This window comes from Melospiza melodia, chromosome 6, assembly GCF_035770615.1.
Source record: "Melospiza melodia melodia isolate bMelMel2 chromosome 6, bMelMel2.pri, whole genome shotgun sequence".
Lineage (NCBI taxonomy): Eukaryota > Metazoa > Chordata > Aves > Passeriformes > Passerellidae > Melospiza > Melospiza melodia.
The window spans coordinates 23,771,582-23,792,990 of record NC_086199.1 but is presented as its reverse complement, the minus strand read 5'-3'; the positions used below and the strand labels follow the sequence as shown (position 1 = coordinate 23,792,990).

Sequence of the window (21,409 nt, the reverse complement as noted above, 5' to 3'; positions counted from 1 at the left end):
GGGCCAAATTTTCAGAGGTGGTTAGGCCATTTAAAAACAATTTTTGGACTGTAGCATATTAGATAGCTTTCAGAATATAGATTTCAGTGCTTTCTGAGCAAGAAACTTTTTAATAGTCTTCAAAGTGTTGACTATAAAATTATATTTTAATAGTCTAAAGAAATTTATTATGAGATACTTTAGACTATACTTTTGTATAACATAGAAGATACATTATTTAGTTTATCTTTATGTGAAATATTAAATAAAAAGGATGAGTGGAAAGCAGAAACAGCAGTGAGATGAGGCAGGTAAATTACAATCAAATAGCATCTGCAGCTTGATCTAAAAAAGGCAGTTCGTTACTAGAAAAGGAACGCACAAGATATGTATTTCTAGTTCAATTATTTAAAACTATCTGTGTAAAAATGCTGTTGGAAATGTAGATAATTAGAAAAGATGTTTGCACACAAATGAAAAGATCATACAGGTGTGTAGAAGATAATCTGGAGAAAATGCAGGAATAGTTCTGCAGTACCTCAGGGAGCAGGTAACCTTGATAATAGACTGCTTTTGTTACAGGAGAAGATGGATTTTAGAATTTCTAAAAGAAGGATACAATGGATTTTAATAGGACAACAGCAAAGTCAGAATAGCAATGCTGATTAGGGAGAAAATGAAGGCATTGTGAAAGTAAATGACTGTAGACAGTATTAGAGGCTGTTAATTAGTATTTCTTTCCTAGGTACTTGAGTGAATGCCAATGTCTTAATAGTGATTTACCTAGAATATTTTACCTCTGCAACACAGAAAATACTTATCCCAACCTAATATTTATTAAACAGTAGGCCACATTATCAGATTCATCCTCTTCTGCAGTGATCCTTCCACATGTTCAGATGTTAACAGCACAGACCAAGTAAGGCAGCTATATACTTTCCTTAAACAGCAGCCAGCAATTAGCAACTCATCTGCACTTTTCATTTTGAAAGTTGGCTTCTGAGTAAGGCTGTGAATTCTAGATCCCCTGTCTGCTGCACTGCTGCTTTGACTCTGTGTCTGAAATCCATCTGAAATATACTTCTTTTTCTCCTTCTTAAGGACCTCATTTTTTCCCCAAACCAGGAGCTTGCAAGACTCTGTACAGAGCACTACCATTTGGACTAGTGGTTAGAACCTGTGTATAAAGTGTTGGTATAACTTGGTGGAGATGTCTGTGATGAAATTATATGTACATGGAAACAGAAACAAGGCATTCCTTGAAATGCTGTGCAAGAAAACTGGTACAGAGGTCCCTGAAATACTGTAAAAGGAAAATGTATACATGGCTTACAGGAGCTGCAGACCATCTCCTGTGAAGAGGGGAATAAAATCAACATCACACCTATGTAAGGTCTTACCAAGGAACAGTCATGCTCTGCAGAAATATATAAGCATGTTTTTAATTCGTAATCAAATTGCAAGGTGAGAATTTCCCTCTAGTGTATAGCAGAGGAAAAAAAGCAAGATACAAACATTAGTGAATGCACAGCAATTGCACTAATATAGAGCTGTCAGTTACAAGGCATCTTTACCAGAAGGCAGGATACAAAGTGTTCACATTCAGATTGTTTCTTGTAACTTAATGGTTACAATCATTAGAAGAGTATTATTTTCCATGGATGTTTGAGTGAGATCCCTGCAGATCCTTCATGGCTGCATCATCTTTCAGGAACCAGAAATAAAAATATAGGTTCTCCAACTCCAAATGCAGATTCTTAAAACCACATTGTATATACCAAGTCTTATTCCTCTGTATCAACAGGAACTTGCAGTCCCAAGAGTACATGACTGTGTTTGAGCAAATGTGACAAGGAGTCAATCAACCAATACAAACAACAAATACAGCTACAATCAGGACAGCTGCAATCAGGAAACAAACAGACAAGGCCTGGCTGCTTTGTTATTAAAAAATGTGTTTTTTCTTCCTACTGACCTGTCTACTTAGGCTCCATTTTATCTGGACGCACATGATGCTGTGACACAAAGACACACACACATGGTTTTGTTTCTGCTTCCACAGTTTCACTATGGTACAGGACATGTAGGCTTGTATCCCCTAGCACAGCAAAAAGGCACCAAACAACTTTCAGCTATAACGGAATTGCTGGCAAGCTTGAGCATACAAGCTCCAGACAGAACAGGAACAGAAGTTTACAAGCTGTCAAAGGTACAGTGAAGGTCACTGTACCATACAGAAATTTCTTTCATCCTCAGACAAGCAATCAAATATGCTTTCCTGAAAAATCCATACAAAGCTATTTCCTAGTGTTTTGGAAACTGCTTGACAGGTGAAAGACTGACAACTTGCTGTTTTCATCATATGTAAAGTCACTTCTGTGAGACACTCAAGATGTCCCAGTTATGTCACTCAAAATGAGTACTCAGAGTAAGGTGAACTCAGAATCTTAATATGCAAGATAAAGAGGTAAATAAACCTGCTACAAGATGTAGTCAGGAGTGAGTCACTAAGGCTAAAGATACTGAAGTGAAAACCAGAGTTATGTTCAAGTTCACGGGGTCTGGAAAGCAACACAAACTAAGACCTATCTCAGTGGCTGCCCTTTCAGTTAGATAAGGTTATTTAGTCTTTGATAGGTTGTATGGAAAAAATTAGTTCAGCTAACCAAAAAAACACAGCAACAGAAAATCCAGACCATGAGTCACATGAGCCTGCACAGTAACAGATCCTTGAGACAAAGGAGCTTTCTATTCATTCCCAAGTAAAGGGTGATAGTCAGGACAAAGCTGGAAAGTGCAGCATAGAAGGGCACCAGGAACAGCATCTGCAAAGGCTGGTTTAGTTTCCCATAGTTGGCATAACCACAGCAGGCTTGGCAATGGTGGCATCTTCCTCTTTCCATTGAGAAATGATCGTTTTCAGCTGTGTGTAGAACTGCACTCCCTGGAGGAGAGATCCACATATCAGATATTTGGCCTTATGAATTCATCAGGTCTACACTAGTGGTATATCAAACAGTCTTTGCTTTATCTAAACAGGAGTGAGTTTTCTTCTGTGGAAACAATTCTTGTCAGCCTATTCTTTTAACCAGTGTCACAAAGATTCTGATTCTGTGAGAAAGCTTGCTAGTTATTGCTACCTTCTCAAATATCCTAAAAAGACTTGCATTTTTTTACTTAGAGGAAAAATAAAGAGGAATGGGCTATCTATGACTGTGACATGCATTATGGTGCTGTGATCACTGGCTGGTTTTCAGTCTCCTGGTTGAAATACCTTCCAAGTCTCCTCACTAATGAGGTCTGATGACCATCTGTCCATTGCCTTTTATAACACTTATATCAACAATTATCACAATTCAGATTTATCACAATTCAACCTAATGGAGTACTCTGAATCAGAAAGTTACCTGTTTGCCATAGAAATTGGCATCCCCTCTGAAAGAAGCACGAGAACCAGTGAAAGAGAACATGGGCAGAGGCACTGGGATTGGAACGTTGACACCCACCTACACAAAGGAAAGCTGCCATATTAGTCACAAGAAATAGCAGATTGCAGAGCACTCTCCAAATGCTTCTGCATTTTGTTTTCTTATGTCTGAGGCTGGTACTGCTGGCTGAGCAGGCAGTGATTACAGCTGAATGGTTACCCACTGTAAATGGTGAGGGCTAAAAGCAACAATCTTAGCTGGAACGTACCTGCCCCACATCTACTAAGTGAGAATACTTCCGAGCTGTGGCTCCATTGGTGGTGAAGATTGCAGTTCCATTCCCATAGGGGTTATTGTTCACCATCTCAATGGCCTCATCCAAAGTGTCTGCTTCCAGCACCACTAGGACAGGCCCAAAGATTTCCTCCTTATAGCAAGTCATGTTTGGCTGCCAGTACAAACAGTAGAAAAAGCAGCTTGTATAAAGGATATAATAAAAATATCATAGTAAATAGCATACAAGAAACACACGTGCTGTTGGTACTCATGATATTCCCAGGATTACTGGTCATACTGCATTGCCACAGGCCATCCTTCAGTCCTCCTTATCTCTTCACCATTTCCCATGCCCTGTCCTCTATCTAGTACACTAAAGAAGGCAGCACTTTTCATCTCCAGAGTGCTTTCAGCTTTTACTGCCTGCATTACAAGGAGTACTTCATTGACACTGTGCAAGGGAAGGCTGAGCCATTTATGGCCTTTCTACCTGGTGATCATTGATTCCTGACTGATTTGGCCAACCCATTTTTCAGCTGACCCTGCAATACACTTTGCAGGCACTGATTTTGGTCACCTTACCTTGACTTTGGCAAGGATCGTTGGTCCAACAAAATTGCCCTTTTCATAACCCTTCACTTTGACATTACGTCCATCCAGGAGAAGGCTGGCACCTTCTTTTACTCCTGTCTCAATCAGACCGCAAACCCGTTCCTTAGCCTGGGGACTGATTAGAGGCCCAAGATCTGCTCCAGGCTGGTCTCCTGTGAAGAGGCAGAGACACCAAGTTTTAACTCTGATAACTTCCTTTCCATAGGCATCTGGGAGATAACTCCACTGGCAGGAAAAATCTGAAAATCCTGATGTTTGAGACACAGAACACAGATTTGAGACATTGATGAACAGGAACAATAGCCTGCAGCTCTCATATCAATACAGAGTCACCAGAAAGCCAAAATTCAACAATAGATTAATCTCAGGAAGGAAACTTTTCCCCTTTGCAGCACTTTATTGAATATAAACAAAAAATAATTCCCCATGAATTAATAACAGTCTCGCTTTTTCAAAGCGAGACTGCTATATAAATGGCAGACATGAGTTAAACATAGGATTTAACCTCAAATCTCCAGTTAAAACAAGACTGATCCTGTAAACATTGCATCACAGTCCCACCAGCATCTGAAAACATATTCCTACCTCCAAGTCTAGGGCTGGGTTTCCCAATCCAGACAATCTGCTAGTTCCTACCCCTACACATCAATGGTGGTGCCAATAGCTCCAAGGGTCACAACACGGTATGGCAGATAAGCTGACCTATAAAGCCATGGTTGTACAGAAGTGAAGTACCTTGTAAAAATTATCTCAGTCTGTACCTGCATTTACTCGTAGATTTTTGGCTCTGTCTACAAGCTCTGGCAGCCATCTCTGAGCTTCTCCTACTAGAATTGCTGTAGACAGGGCCATGCAGCGTTGGCCAGCTGCTCCAAAAGCAGCTCCAACCAGCTGGTTCAAGGTGTTCTCTTTATTGGCATCAGGCATCACCACACCATGATTCTTGGCTCCCTGAAACACAACACACAGTCTCCCATTATAAACCACCCCAGACCGGTTCTTCTCCAGCCCTCTGGCAATGATTTCTTATAGTGGCTATGATTCTGCTACCAACAGGCTGGCAAGAGAGCAGCCTTATCACTTAGCTATCAGCAGCAAAGTCAGCTTCTGCTGCTAAGTGGTGTGGTGTCTCTTAACATTCACAGGTGACAGAGGTGGTCTATGTGCTCAAGTGTGCTCTGTTCAGAGACATTACCATGTTAGCCTGGACTCTCTTGCCGTTCCGGGATCCTCTCTCATAGATGTACTCGCCAGCCTGATTGGATCCCACAAAGCTGATTGCTTTGATATCCGGGTGGTCACAAATGAAATTCACAGCTTCAAATAGGAAATAATACATTGTAACTGTGGTGCACAAATGCTTCCCTCCATTCCCACCCCCACAGCACTAAATCTATGTATCTTTCTTCTCATTGAAATTATTGCCTCTGTGTTTCCTACATCTGAGTTCCCTGAAAGCCTGTCTGTGTAACTTTTCACTCACTTCTTAGGACACATACTTCTGCCCTGTCTTCATTCTCCTGGCTCTCTTACATCTCTTCATGCTCTGGGCACCTCCCAGGGTGTCTGAGCAATGTCAAAGTGAAGTTAGTGTTCTCTATTGGTATTATCATGTCCTGAAGCTACTTGTGTACTGTAAAAAATAGCATGTTATGAGCCAGGATACTGGCATCCACTGTATAGTCAGTGAGGCATTTAGTTCTTGTTTAGGCTTCCTTGCGAAACCAAGATGATTTATCTACTTATTTTAGTTGCAGTTTGGGTTGCTAAATAGAATTTGAGCACTTACATGCCTTGGGAACTCTGACCCCAATCCCCAAAATTTTGTCCACCATATCTCCTAAAAGATCTGGTGCAAGGTGACAGAAAATCTCCCACTCACCTTTCAGCTTCATCAATAGAGCTGAAGCATCTGTCCAAACCCATCTAACAGCAGCAGTCTCAGACTCTCCAGCTGGTACCTCCCACTGAGCACACACCACAACACACACATTTGTCATCTCAAGGAGGGGTTGTTATTACCTTCATGCTGTCCGTGGATAATATTTAGGGTCCCATCAGGGGCACCAGCATCCTGAAACAGCTTGGCAAGGAACATTAATGCTCCTGGTACACGCTCAGACGGTTTCATCAGGAAGGTGTTTCCACAAACCATGGCCATGGGGAACATCCAAAGAGGAATCATGGCTGGGAAGTTGAATGGTGCAATGCCAGCACACACGCCCAGAGGCAGGCGGTAGGTGTGAGTGTCCATGTCCTTAGTGATGGAGGGCATGGTCTCCCCAAGGATGAGGGATGTCACACTGCAAGCGTGTTCAACCACCTCTGCAGCAGAAAGGGCAAATATGCTGCTGGATGATCTGTTAACAATTAGTCCCCAAACTTCCTTTTCACTACTGCCTTGACCCACCTCTTTCTTCCAGCCTCTTCTCCCACAACTTAAAACTCACTGTGCTCCAGAAAACCTCTCTGCCAAGCATTGTGAACAAATTATGAATGGATTCTCTCTTGACCACACTACACATCATTATGATAGAAGCACAGACACAACAGTCCCACTACAAAGTGCACAGGTACAGCACTATTGTACCACCTGGGACTCAACCTTAGATATCTGAAAACAGGTGAGAAGTTCTTATCCCTTTTTAGTAGTTTGCAGTCACCCCTAGAAAAAGCTCTAACAACTTGGAAGTGATTTAAAGATACTCTATCTAGAAAACTCTTCAGATCAGAGCTACATTTGACACTTTTCTTTGACTAGGGGACTATAAAGGGATCAACATATACAGAACAATCAGTTGCTCAGGAGACCTCATCCCTTCCTGTGGGTTCCCAAACCCCCTTTTTTAACAGGAGGAGACAGCAGCTTACGCAGGCCTCGGAAAACATCTCCCTCAGCATCAGCCAGGGTCTTCCCTTGCTCGTAGGTGATGAGTTTGGAAAGTTCTTTCTGAAAATGGAAAGCACAATATTTATGAATGTTAGAAAAGTGTCCACCCATGAAATAGATTGCAAAGATAAGACAAAATTAACAGAGAGTTTAACATCACAATGAATAGACTGAACAGAATCCAGAAAAACCTATACTGACTGATTTGCTCCTTATAAACAAGAAGCCAATAACCCACATAGGTGACATTTTAGAAAAAATCATCCTAGGATGGCTTGTATTCTAATGCTTTCAGGTATGACACCACATACACACCAAAAAATCCATTAGGGAAACCCAAAAACATTGTAACATATTTGTCTTCATCAACTGACACATGCTCCATCAAGGCTCAAAGTTCCTTCCACGGTCTCTTGGTAAAGGGACAAATTCAGAATAATATTCCCTAAGAAGTGCAGCCTCTCTGTTACCATTGGATGGGAGGTGTTTTGCTGCAGCTCTCAACAGTGTCTCAGTTGATTCCTTGATCATGGCAACACCTCATCAAGTACTCTGTAAACCCTGAGTCTCTCAATTTAGTTCCTAAAATCAGCTGCAACGCATTCAGCCACAGCCATCGCACACAGCCATGGTGTCTCACCAGATTCTCTTTGATGAGCTGTCGGTAGCGCAGAAAGATTTGCTGGCGACTCAAAACAGATGTTTCTGACCAGTTCCAAAAAGCCTTTTTGCAAGAAGCCACAGCTGCCTCCATCTCACTGGCTGTGGCTTTCGGTACACGGCCAACCACCTCATTTGTGGCCTGAAACAGAAAACAAATTGCATCAAAACTCAGCTTTTCCCATCTGCTCCCACCAAACATTTCACAGCACACACCTAATATTCTTGTTCTACAAGGAGCTGTACTTCTGAGGGCAGAGCACAAAGGAAATGCTTTCCCTAATAGCACACAAAAGGCCTGGGCTACAACTGGAGTAGTTCTGAAAACCTGCACTCCAAATATATCAAGTTAGGCACTCAGAAAACTACAAATGCAGTGCTGATTTCCAAGCTGGAGTTGAAGTGACTTGTCTATCTTGAAACTTCTAGAGAGTATAAGGCAAAAGTTTCTGTGGGCCATGGTCTTTTCCCTCTCCATTGTCTTGCTTCATCTGGCTGTCCCTCTTGCACACTAAATGAGGTAAAATTCCTTAGTGAAAATCAGTACATGACTGAGCAATTGCCATTGATGTTAGCTTACCCATACCCCTAGGCCAAAGTACTATATTTACATACAACCTTAACTCTACATTTTAACTTCAAGCTTTTTGCCAGTTTAACCTCCTTCTAATGTTCTCTTAAAAATTAAACCTGCTTTGACATGACAAAAATTTCAGATATCTCACTAAGAAACTACTCAAAACAAGAGGAAGAAAATTAAACAAGAACATAGCTTGCTATGTAGAGACCAAATGAGCTTCCTAAACATGACTTGCTGCTCTGATCATTTCCACAAAGCAAATGAAAATTGAGCTTTACAGAGAAGATTTAGAAACTACTGTTTAAATGCTTACTAGGGAGGCCAGGAGGATCAGAATTCTGAGTGCAACCTCATTTCCATTTGTCTTTGGTGGAATACATAGACAATACAAGTGCTACTTATCTATTTTGCACTGCATAGCATCCAGCTCTGTGATTATTGTGGGTCAGAGATAGAAGCTCTCTGAAAGGAGAGGAGCTTCAGCTGTCAGGATTTTTCACCTTTTTATTCTGAGAGTAATATCAGCCTCTATCAGGATTTCACTTTCAGCTGGCATCAAATCACACCCAGTTGATTTCATATACAGGGTGAAAGACACCCGTCAGAAATTTGACATACTCATCACAGAGCCTTTCTATTAAAAAAAAATTAACCAAAATTTAAGCTTCCTTTCTGGAGATCAGGGGCTTACTATGTGAGAGAGGTAAAGGTGATAGTAACTTATTCTGAGACAGATTTCATGTGAGAAGGAAACTGAGAAGCTGTAGTCTGCCTTAAGCTCCAAGTCCAAACCTTTCCTAAGAAATATGTTTATGTTTTTCTTCTGCCACATCCCTGAAGAGAGGCACAGACCTTTGTTTCACAGTGATCACGTTTACATAAGATGAGACCATTCACTTACTGGGTTGTGGATATCAATCCATTCAGTAGTTTTGGACTCAATGAACTTCCCATCAATGAAGAGTTTGGTTGTTGGCTGTGGAGGGCAAAATATTGGACAGTGAGTTATTTTTGTCTCAGTGTGCCTAAAGACCAGTGTGCCATTTTTCATGCAAGCCTTCATCATTTACTGCTATGTGAATCACTAGAGTCTGGATCCAATCTTCACAGCAAGACCCAGCTAACTGCTCTCTGCCCCATTTTGCTCTCACTTTACACCAAAATGGCCAAAATTCTTTCTAAAAGCAGTTTTAGAAAAAAAAACAAAAAAACAACATTGCTCTGCTTATGTTCAGAATTGTTTCAATCTATTTAATCAAAACCTGAAAAACTGCAACTCATAAATGTTCAGAAGAAACAGTTAATAATTCACTTCATGGGAATTCCATGAACCCAGTGCAGACTGTACCACTGTCCCACATGCCTCCTTCCCATCAGGCCACTAAGCAGGTTCATCTTTCCAGTTTATAGCTTCAAGCAGAAAATTGGACTTTCCCCACCCCCTGCTGGGTCTAAGAGCAAGAAACCTGTATCTGTGGATTGTCCTGGCTGGCAGCACAGAAACCACAACCTTCCCACACAGTTGAAGAGGAGGGACAAGGAAAGTTTGGAATAAGAAGTTCAGGCAAACATTGAACAGAACAGAAAGCAGAGGTAAAAGCTGTGATTAGCATTAGATAGGCAACAAAACTGTACCATGCAGGAAAAAAATTGTGACTGTATAAATTAAGGAACCAGAAAAGATGAGTTGACATTGGTAGGTAAGGAGAGAACTAGGAGAAAGCAAAAACCAGTTAATCATGACACAAATCCATGACTTGGGGAGAAGAGGTAAGAGAAAGGGGAAATGGATCTTCTGCATGAATAACAGAAATGGGACAGGTCAACAGAACTGGGATATAAGCTCAAATATATCAGAAAACTGAAGAAATTATGATGTGGAATTATGAAAGGGAGATGAGGACTTGGATGCTATCCAAATTGTAATGAAGAGAAAGAGATCAGAGGAAGAATCAGGAACATAAATGGTATTGGGTGGACAAGTAATGACAGTGAAAAGTGGATGAAAATGAAAAAAAATAAGCAGCAATGTTAGTTGGAACAAATTGAGAAAGCTTTGAGATGAGAAAGCTAGGATCAGAAGTATAAAATAAGTTTGTTAATGGACAAGCAAAACTTAATGATCTGGAAAGCAACACTAGAAGAGAATTTAAAAAAATAATTTTAAAAAATTTAAAAGTTGCAGATGATTATGTAGCTGGAATCACACTTGGGAAAGAGAGGCAGAAATCTGTGCCTATGAAAACACAATCTCCTCTAGAACCTGGAAGGAAGCACAGGAAATCTGAGTGCCTTGACCGAATTTCCTGACTGTCAGAAAAGCTGCTGGTCTAGTGCTGGTCTAAAGAATGACAAACTCCTATGGCTGTCAATCACTCCATTAGCTTCACTGAGGCTAATGCAAAGGAGCTGCAAACGCCAGGGCTTTATGACCCACACAGACTTCAGTGCAATAAAGTTAATGTTTTTTTCAAATTGCTTAGAAAGTGCATCTCAAATATCGCACATGCAACAAAAAATACTTTAAGCAAGCCAGGAAATGGTGAATTAAAATGAATTGCACTTTTTCCATAAGATCGCCACCCTTTTTGCATGTAGGGAATGCACCTGCTGTGGAAACATGGACGGCAGCAAAGCAGACTACTTATGGAATCCTGGTTTGGAGTTCGGAGACAGTGCAGCCATGGACAGGGGAGGGAAAAAGGCAGTACAACAACTAAAGCTGTTTGATACTGTCCGAAGGAAACCAGATCCTCTCTCTGTCGCAAACAGATGCATGAGGCCAGTCCAGAGCCACCGGCAGGAACGCGATGTGACGGGCGGCCCCCGCTCAGCTCCCAGCTCTCACAAATCGGACATGGAACTTTTTTCCGTTTCTCCCGTCGAGCACGGGGGCAGTGCCGATGTTTGTTCCACCGGACCCACCGGGGCTCCAGCCGAGCGGGCGGGAGCGGCCTCAGCGGAGCCGCCCTGAGGGCAGCGTCCGGCGGGCGGCGGCGCCCGGGGCTCTGCGCGCCTCCCTCCCCCGCCCACCGGCTCGGCTCCGCGGGACGGGCACTCACCACCGAGGAGGAGAAGGACGCGGTGACTGAGGCGATCCAGGGGGCACCGGCTCTCCGCGGTAGCTGGACGGGGGGGGAAAGCACAGAGCACCTCAGGGCGGGTCAGGCAGCGCCTCCCCCCGACCCCCCTCCGGCTGCTCCCCGCCCGGGACCGACCTCCCCGCGGGGTCCCGGGGCCAGGTGAGCCACGACCCCCCTGCGCCCCCCGAGCGGGCCGGGGCCGGCCGCCTCACCCTGAGCGCCACGCGGCGCGGTCCGCCCCACGCTCCGCGCGCCGCCACCGCCGCCATCCCGGCCGAGGGTCCCCGCTCCGAGCCCCCGGCGGCGCCCCCCGCCCCGCCTCGGGCCCCGCCCCCGCGCGGCCCGCGGCCAATCGCCGCCAGCAGCCGCTCCGGCCCCGCCTCCCGCGGCCCCCGCCCCCCGTGCCGGGCCGCCGATTGGCGGAGGGGGCCGAGCCGCCCTCCGAGCGTCGAGGCCCGGCCCCGCCCGGCCCAGCGCCGCCCCGCGGCGGCCGCGAGAGCGGCACGTGGGGCTCGGGGGCGGGGTTTGTTTTCCGCTCCCGCTCTGCCGCGGGCGTGAGGGCGGTCACGTGAGGCGCGCGCCATGGCGGCTCCGGCGGACGGTGAGGCGGGAGGGCCCGGCGGCACCGCCGCTGCTCCGCGCCGCTCCCGCCCCGCCTCCCCTCACCCTCTCTCTGTTGCAGGCACCGACCTGGAGGCCTCGCTGCTGAGCTTCGAGAAGCTGGACCGCGCCTCCCCGGACCTGTGGCCCGAGCAGCGTAAGTCCGGCGGGCCCGCGGCCCCGAGGGTGACAGCTCCGGGTGGGGTGGGGAGAGCCCGACGGGGCCGGGCCGCTCTGGGGCAGCTGCACGGGCTGGGTGGCGGGGCTGCCCGCAGGGACGCTCAGCCCCCGCCAACCTCCGCTTTCTCTCCGCAGTGCCCGGCGTTGCCGAGTTCGCCGCCTCCTTCAAAAGCGTGAGTGAGCGCTGCCTTGCCTTTCGCGTTTCCTCCTTCCGTGTAATGGTAGATCTGCCGGTTCTCTTGCGGGCTTTACATCTTCTATGGACCGTATCTCAGTAATAACTCCAGTGTATGCTACGATATACCTTTTGGTTTTAATGTATCTTTTATATATGTGTTTCTTTTTTATACTTTATGCAGTTCACTGTGTATGGGAATTATACTTTGGAAGTAATAAAGGGTTTTAAACTTCAGAAAATCTTATTTTTCATACTGATTTTTGGCTTGTGGAAAGTGGTATGCCGTTTTAAACTCTAAAATGTCCAGGAAGAAACAAGATTAAACATAAAAGTATTTCTATGGAGCGCATGCTCATATTTTTGCTGTCGGCATAATTAGTTTTCAATGCAGATCGTACTTCATTGTATAATTCTAAAAATGGACTTTTCTGAATATGAACTTCTATTTTTTCAAAACAGCCAATTACAAGTTCTCCTCCCAAGTGGATGGCTGAATTAGAAAATGATGATATTGATATGCTGAAGGGTGAGTATGAATATTGTGGGCAGGAATTGAGGTTGCCAAAGCAGATGTGAATTCACTACTTGCTTAAGAGGCTTAAAGCACTTGTTCTTTAAATGTTCTGGTGGTGGCCCTGTGGCCTGAGGTCTCTAGCCATCATGTTTGCAGAATCTCCAACTCAGAAGTCTCTTCATCTTGTTAATGACAGCCATGTTCATTAAACCAGTTATTTCCAAGAGCCTATCCAGATGTCAGTGGCAGGCTGATTTTTCAAAACAGGCAGTGTAACATGTTTAAGTCACCTGCCTTAACCTTTTTTATCACTGTATAAGTACAATGAGCATCTCCTGCATTTTGAGAAGTAGTATGGATTTTTTGGAGAGGCTCAGCTGATCAGGTGGTGAGTAGCTTAGACTTGTTAATTGACTTGTTCAGAGATGCTCTACATTTGTGTGTGTTCTGTCATGGATCCAGGAGCTCCAATGCAATGGTGAGGCTGCAAGGGCAAGTTACAGCAGGACTAGCTAGCATGTACACTTGCTGCATGTTGCAGCTGTTAGTTTGCAGTAAACATCCTTCAGTGTGCTCTGCCTGTCATGAATTCTGGATGGTGATGTGTGATCGTGTCACAGTGACATGTCACAGCTGCAGAGTGAAAGTGAGATGATTTAACTCTGACTTGCTCGAAGAAATGTGCTTGAACTCACGTTATTAATGCAAAATAAGTCCATTCCTTTGCATACTTTTATATTGCTTACATACTTTTGTATAGCTTGTTCATGTTGCAGTGTGGTGTACAGGAACTTCCAAAGTATGGATCAAATTACTCTTTGCAATGGTGGCAGATTAAATCATGAACTAGGGTCCTGGGTGTCTTTTTCCTTATGTTAAAATTAGCAGTGGAGTCAGCTTGAATTTTGACCATACGCTGTTCACTGAAACAGATCCTGACAGAAGTATGGCCTGAAAGTGCTCTGTGAAGTACTAAACAGGTGAGCTGCTACTAGAGGACTATAGACAGTGTTAAAATTCACCTTCTTCTCTCTTCTTCAGAGCTGGGGAGCCTTACTACAGCTAATCTGATGGAAAAAGTTCGTGGCCTGCAGAACCTGGCTTATCAGCTGGGACTGGATGAATGTAAGTGCTGTACACAGATATGACTGACTGCATTCCAAATCTTTCCACTAAAGCATGTGGTTGTACATTGGTAGCTGGAAAAGTGTGTTGGCAGATTTGGCAAGTGCTTGACAGTCACCTGCTGCAACAGGATGAGAGAATGAGCTTACATCTCCAACCTACAGCCTGCCTGCATGGGGGAAAACATGTGTGTCAGTCTGGTGTTACCCAGTGGCACAGACTTCTGTTCCTGAGTTAGCATTGTCTTACATAAATCAGGTCACTTTGCTTAATTTCCCACCCAGATACTAAAGGTATCTCTCAGAATCCTTGTGGCAGTACTTCTCTCTAATTCCATGCACTGCTCCACAGGGAAACTTGCACTTGTGTATAGGATTCTGCTGTCACTTTGCTTTTCATACTGTTTTCTGCTTCTGTTGCTGTTACTTTTTTCTACACTCAGTTGTGGCAGGCAGTGATGTCATTGAGGAATAAAGATTACTTTCATCCCAATTGCAAACAGCCAACTCTTACTGTGGTTTTTTGAAGAGTTTCTTTCATTGTCTAGTTTTTAGAGCTCTTGTTAACAAGTTGATCCAGCTTTGAGGATTTCAAGAGTATTGTATCATTCTTAATGCTACCCATACATACTGCCACATTAATTTTTTTTTCTGTTTAGTTATGCTCTGACATAGTCCCTGGTTGTAATTACTCTTGGGCTACACAAAGCACCAAAAGTTTCAAGTCTTTCACCTTCCTTTCAGTGGGTAACATGATTCAGTAATAAACCTTTAGAGTCTTTCTGACTGCAAACACAGGATAGCCTAATGCATTCTTAATAACAAATCACTAAGCTTGTTTTAACATACTTCAAGTTTATTTTACTTTCAGTGCTAACATCTGTTAAGACTGTGTAAAGCATTTGGTGGAGTAGCAGTTAAAGTATAACAGTGTAAAACTGAGTCAAATGCAAAGGCTGGCTGATGGTTGGCTTTCTCAGTTGAGCTGCAGGCTCTGATGTCAGACAGTGTTGTTCTGGTAGATGGACTTTAGCAGAGCCTGAGTTGCAGTAAAGCTAGGGAGGTGTTTGTTTCCTTATTGCATGTGCAATATTTGTTGCATGTGGTTCCATTTATTTTTACTGAGAACAAGTGCATGTGTGAAGAAGACAAAGTGAGTGAAAACTGAAATATGAGGCTCAACAGTTATAACTTAAATCTTGAATTTTCAACCTTTATGAAAGGTTTCCATGCTTGTAACTTCTTGTCACTGAAGGCAGTTTTCCTTTACTGTAATCCATTGAATACTTTGTGTGTTGTAATATAAATTTATCTTTGGAAAATTTTTTACCAAAAATTGTGGAATTCCAACAGAAGCTGCTGAGGACTGTTTTTCCTAATACTGTCTTTAGGTCTTTAGGTTATTTTCTCTTATGAACTTAGACAAGTAAGAGAACAAGAAAAAAATCCAAAATATCTGTTCATTAAAGTTAAGGGACTTATGGTTTGGTCTTGGACGGTAATGATTTGCTTATATCTCTGTACTGAAATTTACTCCCTCTTGGCTTGGCTGGGTCATGGAAACTGGCTGTCCAAAGCAGGACCAAACCTGCTGCTGACCTGTCTCCTCTAGATGGCAGCATGAGGCCTCCCGCGGAAGTTTGGCTTCTTTTTTATAAAACTCTGACATTTCAGTTATGGTTTAAAGCTGTTCTTCCCAAGATTGTTTTTTTGTGACATATTTTCCTTTCAAAATGTGTGCTGTCTTTTTTTATGGTATTTTCAAGTGGTTAATCAGCAGTGAGGTTGAGAGACAATGCTGCTTCATTGTATTAACTTACTTTTCCTTCCAGCTCTTCTCTTCTAGATCCCACCTCAAATCCTTCGTATTTTCAAAGACTTTTATTTTCATCCAAGTTATTAATTGTGTACTATGCAGGACCAGGGTGATTCCTGCAGCATTCCATGAAAAATGTATCTATTGAGTGACATTGCAATCATGTTGTGAGATCTGTTATTGTTATACCCAGCTCACAACATACTTTACATCAATTTTGCATTAGAATTCATTAGGCAAAGTGCTCTGGGACAGGGTACCTTTTTAAAAGTTTATTTATTGAGGTACTATTGCAACATTAGCATTGAAATCTGAATAATTGATTTGGCATGATGTAGTTGGATAAATTAATAATTACTGACTTACATGTCTTATTTTTTGAATTCATGTGAACTCTCTTACTATTTTGTCTGTATAAGAGGACTTTCTTGACAAGTTTGGAACAGATGTATTGAATGTTTTGTCCATCTTGATGAGACATCTGGATGGCTTTCACCTAGGAAAGGTTGAATACTGTTATCTGAATCCCACATTTTTATTATCTACAATCTCAGCTGTCCAAACTTTTTGGCCATGGCTTTCTCAGTTCCTCTTTGGTTCTGTGCTTTTCACAGGTTTCCTTTCTATACAACTAAATTCCTCCCTTCTTTTTCCCATAGGGGAGGGATTACCTTTACTTTCTGAAACCCTCTCTAGTTTGTTGACTGCCCTGTGGCTTCTGTGAATCAATTTAATTTATCAACATATAATTTGGCTTTTCTTTCCAGCTTGTTCTACCACTTTCTTCCTGTCAAGCTAGTAGGTGGATTCTTGCTCAAAATGACCCTTACAGAATATTCTTCCATTCCTTAGCACAGGATTCATGTCAATAGCTTTCCTTGAATGTAGCAGAATTTTTGTAGCATGAACCATTTAAAAGAAAATATTTACTTTCCTCTTTAAGGACAGGCTTGGGTCTCTTTTGTGTATTTATTCTTTGTTAAAAGCTGATTCTGGAGTTCTCTGAAAGCTTCCAGGCTCAGGTCCTTGTATCAAGAAAGTCTTTTAAAAATAAATTATTTTTCAGCACTTCTGAGGTTTCAGCTTGTGTTTCCTTGTCAGCTTTTTAAGCTCTGTAAAATTCTACCTCATTATTTTGCTTATAGCTGCTTTTCTCTTTTTGCTTTGGTTCTCAGAATCATAGAAACATTTGGGCTGGAAAAGACCTCCAAGATTATGAAGTCCAACCTTCTCACATTAGAGCTTCTATTTTCCTTCGGTTAATTAATTATTTTATTGGTTAGAATAATCAAAATCATTTTTAGTATTTAAAGTCCTGCTTTGTGTCAATTTTACTGCTCCTGTTAATGTGGTTATTTTAAGGGAGAAGGAATTGGGCTCTATGAATACGCTGACTTTTAGTGTTCATACAGTTAGGTTGACTTTGGGAGGCATAGTAGCTCTTCTGAAGTGGGCTGCAGCCACTCAGTGAGTCTCATTTCTGAGTTTAGGGAAGAAAAAAGATATAAAAGTCTTGTTATGAACTTTCTTCCTCCCCTCTGTGTCTCTTAATTTTTCCACTTGCAGGCTTTGCTTGGAGTGGAGTAGTGAGCATTGCAGAATGAGCAGACCCTGGCTAATGTGGCAAGCAAGAGGGAAATAGTTCTTTTTTTGGGAACACAGTCACAGACATAAAGCAGCAAGTTTCAAAACACTTAATGTAAATAACTGCAAATTTAGGTTGGAAGCTCTGTTTTTCTACTGTATGACCCACTGCACCTTTTGGAGTGTCCTAGTCAAAGTTGACTTTAGAATTTTGAAGTCTTGGTTTCATGAACTGGCAACTCTGAGAAGTCCATGCATTTAAAGATATGTCCTCTCATCCTTTGGTATGTAGGTATACAAAGAGAAATATCAGAGAACTACAAACACAGAGGAAAATGCTTTTTTTATAAAAAAACCCTTAAAGTTTGTTTTTTTTCTAAACTTCAGAAAAAACTTGTGTAAAATATATGTAGGATGGGATCATGGGAAAGGCACTGTGTCACTGAAGGAATGTGGTTGTCCAGGGACTATTGAAGGCCCTGCTGTTGTTTCCCTGTGAATCTCTGATATTTTTCAGATAACACCTGCTATATTGGTTCAGAAGTCCTGGAATGTAAATATAGATAGCTGGTATCACAGCCATGTTTGTAAAATCTCACTGCTACCAGAATGGTTATTTAGCCACTGTGGTATCACGGTACTGCTCCAGTGGTTCTGTCAGTGTGAGACTTCTGCAAAGCCTGTTCTTCTTAAGCCCCAATATCTTTGTGAGGATAATGGTGCCTGGGTGCTGTGTGTGCTTTAAATATTAGAAAATGTGGGATAACTGACCAAACAGATATGAATGTCATTTATAATTTCCTTGTCATTGATTTTTGCTGGTCTAATCTCTTGTGTTAGGTTAAATTTTTACTTGGAGTTGAAGGTAGTTTGTGATGTTCTTGCTGTAGAATTAGGAATGACTGTGTTATCCAATGTCAAATCCTCATACTCTTTCAAGAGGAATGGGACAGTTCCCAAATATGCTCAATTAAGTCTCTTTATTTATAGTTTCCCATTGTTTTGTGCACCCTGGCTTTCACTAGGTTCTAGCAACTTTGCTCCTATTTTCTTTGTAAGGCTGATTTATTTTCCATATATGTTCAAGCAAATAAAAAAAAAAGGTTGCAGCTGAAGAGCTCTTTAGCTAAGGGCCCACAGGTTAGACCTAGATGACCTGGGAGATTGGAGGTGAACACCAAAAGGTTGGTCATCTTGTAGTACCAGACTTATAGAGGAAAAGCCAGTCTAGCTTACTCAGCCAGTGATCATTTTCTTAAATATGAGGAATAGGTAAATGGCTAGGGTTTTTTGGCCTGGAGAGAAACAGCTGATGTAGTATGTGAAAAAGGTCTGTAAAACATTAATGCAGAGCAAGTGTGACTAGGGAATGACTCTTCATGGTTTCTCATAGTATGGGAGCCAGAGAGAATGAAAGAGTGTGTGGGGACAGACCTGAGGAGGTGCTTGTGTTGTGCATTGAAGCCAGGACACATCACCACTGGAGCTGGTGGTCATGGAGTTTCTCACTCAGTAATGACAAAAATGATTGGAAGATAAATCCTTCCAGGACGTCTGACTGCTGAGGAGTCCCCAGTGCCTTGGACATCTTGGAGATGCAGAAAGCAGAGAGAGATTACTGTGCAGGTACAGCTGGGTGCCTCCCTGCACTTTGACTCTTCTACAGATGTTTGCCATTGGCATGTCAGTCAGAGTGGTGGGTTGGAAGGACCTTTTGTTTGAAAATGGATATTTTCATTTATTTATTTTAGTAATAGGCTAAACTGCCTGGTAGTTAAGCAGCCCCTACCAGAAATCTCTGAGGGTTCCCTGTAATGGAGGGACTCTTCCAGAGACAGCAAGAGATGGATGGGCACATGAATGAGGAACAACTACCTTGCTCTCAAGTTAGGCTGTCATTGGGTTTGAATTGTAGTCCTCTGCAACCTCAGCAGCCTCTGAAATTTCTGGAAAATCATAAAGGAGTCCTTCTGAATTCCAAGCTATGTACAGATCACCACTTTTCTACGGATTGGTGGTCTTGGATTTTTCATTTTTCATTTCAGATAAATGCTTCCTGTTGTGATCTCTTGCCTGCAAGTTCAGCTTTTTTGTAGGTTTGGAGGGGCAGAGCAGTTAATCAGGATTTAACTGCAGCATTTTTTGAGCATACACCCTTAGTTCTGTCAGTGATCCTTGCAGGCCACTGTCATTGAGTTTTGGATGTTGTTTATTTTTTGACTTTTTGATGCTGATCATAGGTAGGATATGTTTAAATTGGGCTCCATCCTTGGTGGACTGAACTTCCCAAACTAGGAAACAGGGCATGACAGTTGCTACACTTGAACTTTGTATATACAAAATTGCTGAATTAGAGTCAAAATAAGGAAATTAGGGAAGATATTGTACCCTTTTACTGAAATATCTTTTTCCTTTTGTGTAATGGATTGCCTGGGTGTGTCTCCATGTCGCATGAATGTGCTTTTTAGTCTCCATGCAAAACACCTGGCCTTTGTACCCAAACAGGCTTCTATCAGTTATGTAATTGATCAGATAAAAATATTTTCTGATCATAACCACTTTTTCTTTAGTTCTGGCCACACAGAGGCTTTTTAAGCTCAGAAGTCTACATTTGTGAACACAGCCTTACTTCTGCATTACAGTTGCCTGGTGCTCTTTCTGGTGTGTATGTACAGTTGTTTGCAACAAAATGTTTCAGGTTCTTACATTTGTAGGAAACCAACATATGAACAGATGTGTAAGTAAAAGATGCTTTAAAATGCCTTATGACATCTGAAATCTGCTGTTGGTCTGTTTTAGTAAAAGCTGTATGTCCACTCTGTAGTCTGGAGAGTTGCATGGAAAATTAAACTTGACTCTTGTGGTTTCTTACTAGTCAAAATGAGGTTTTGAAACTGTTTAGAAGAGCTGACTCTTTCTATAACATGAACTCTTTCCCTATTTCCTTGGGAAATAAGACTATCTAAAGTGGAGCTGGAGAAAGAGAACTGCCTTTTGGAGAGGCAGGAAGGAAAAAGTGAAAGAGTAGCGTGTGATTTGGATCTACATCCCACAGCAGTCTCAGTGCCAGTTACGATGAAGATATAGCAGTGTTATTAGCAGCTTGATTGCTGACAAAAGAGTGAGGAAGATGCTCACTTTTTCTTTGTTAAAAACTGGCGTCTCCAGAACTACTGTGCTTCTAGCACAGTATTGTACTTGTGTACTTGTATTAATCTGAAACATCATAGAAGAAAATATGTTTTGGATTGCCTACATTGTTCTAAATATGCTGGGCTTGGAAAAGAACAATGTCTGCCAAGTCTAGTGCTTGTTATGTTCTTAAACAAAATTTAGTTTACATGCAAGGTGAACTGTCCTGCATAAGAAGAATCTGTTTGAGGTATGTGTGCTTCAGTTATTTCTGCTCTGCTTAGAATTTTCTTTGTAGCAACTGTTTTTTTTTCTTGGTTAGTTTTCTGCATTCCCTGCCTTGCTGAGTGAATCTTCATCATGTTTCACTTTTGCTCGAAAGCATATTTCTCACTTACTTTGTTATTTAGTACTGTGTTTGGCAAGGACTTTATGTGAAATAGTATACTTCATGTGCTTCAAAGCTTGAAGGCAGAGTTTTACATCTGCACAACAAAATTATGCTCTTTGGACACGGGATTTCTATAATACACAGTTAGCTTGAGGTGTTACTTAGAGTTAGTAGACTTCTCCCATGGAAGGGGTCACATTTTAGGTGGTTCATTTTTGGGTTAGGAGATGATCACAGAGAATTTCAGGAGCTCACAATCAGCTGAAATGGTTGCTTTAGTTTTTCACAGTAGGAAAAATATAGAGGCTATTTTCAGTTTACATTCATAGTAATTCTTGGGCCTTATTTGATTGTTTCAGAGAGGTGAAAAGAACACCTGAAT

At 42.2% G+C, this 21,409-nt stretch overlaps 2 protein-coding genes across 5 annotated transcripts in view; one reads left to right on the top strand and one right to left on the bottom strand.

Annotated features, from left to right (window-relative positions):
• Positions 1–1,397: 1,397 nt before the first annotated feature.
• On the bottom strand, positions 1,398–11,804 carry ALDH6A1 (aldehyde dehydrogenase 6 family member A1). Its single transcript, XM_063160320.1, has 12 exons — positions 11,721–11,804; positions 11,488–11,550; positions 9,327–9,401; positions 7,826–7,987; positions 7,167–7,245; positions 6,318–6,620; positions 5,491–5,612; positions 5,057–5,246; positions 4,266–4,447; positions 3,676–3,855; positions 3,387–3,485; positions 1,398–2,923 (listed from the first exon to the last, which is right to left on the bottom strand). Exons 1-12 carry the CDS (start codon positions 11,775–11,777, stop codon positions 2,819–2,821), a joined length of 1,617 nt encoding a protein of 538 aa, XP_063016390.1. The 5' UTR covers positions 11,778–11,804; the 3' UTR covers positions 1,398–2,818.
• Positions 11,805–12,026: 222 nt separating this feature from the next.
• Positions 12,027–21,409, top strand: part of LIN52 (lin-52 DREAM MuvB core complex component) — a 40,277-nt gene continuing 30,894 nt past the window's right edge. For 2 of the 4 annotated variants that reach the window (XM_063160319.1, XM_063160318.1), the window contains exons 1-5: positions 12,027–12,109; positions 12,191–12,265; positions 12,424–12,461; positions 12,926–12,992; positions 14,022–14,105. In XM_063160319.1, coding sequence (XP_063016389.1) covers positions 12,091–12,109; positions 12,191–12,265; positions 12,424–12,461; positions 12,926–12,992; positions 14,022–14,105 — 283 coding nt within the window. In that variant the 5' untranslated portion in view covers positions 12,027–12,090. Of the gene's footprint in view, positions 12,110–12,190; positions 12,266–12,423; positions 12,462–12,925; positions 12,993–14,021; positions 14,106–14,179; positions 15,431–15,950; positions 16,989–21,409 lie in introns of those variants that run through there. The other 2 variants (XM_063160317.1, XM_063160316.1) reach the window with 2 other exon arrangements.

What these genes read in the sequence shown, in the direction of transcription:
- ALDH6A1 (XM_063160320.1), bottom strand. Translation starts at nt 11,777, where the DNA reads ATGGCGGCGGTGGCGGCGCGCGGAGCGTGGGGCGGACCGCGCCGCGTG. An exon ending in GGATTGATATCCACAACCCA is followed by an intron (nt 7,988 to 9,326) that starts GTAAGTGAATGG and finishes TTTCTGTTTCAG; the next exon opens with GCCACAAATGAGGTGGTTGG. An exon ending in CCAATTTCTATGGCAAACAG is followed by an intron (nt 2,924 to 3,386) that starts GTAACTTTCTGA and finishes TCTCTCCTCCAG; the next exon opens with GGAGTGCAGTTCTACACACA.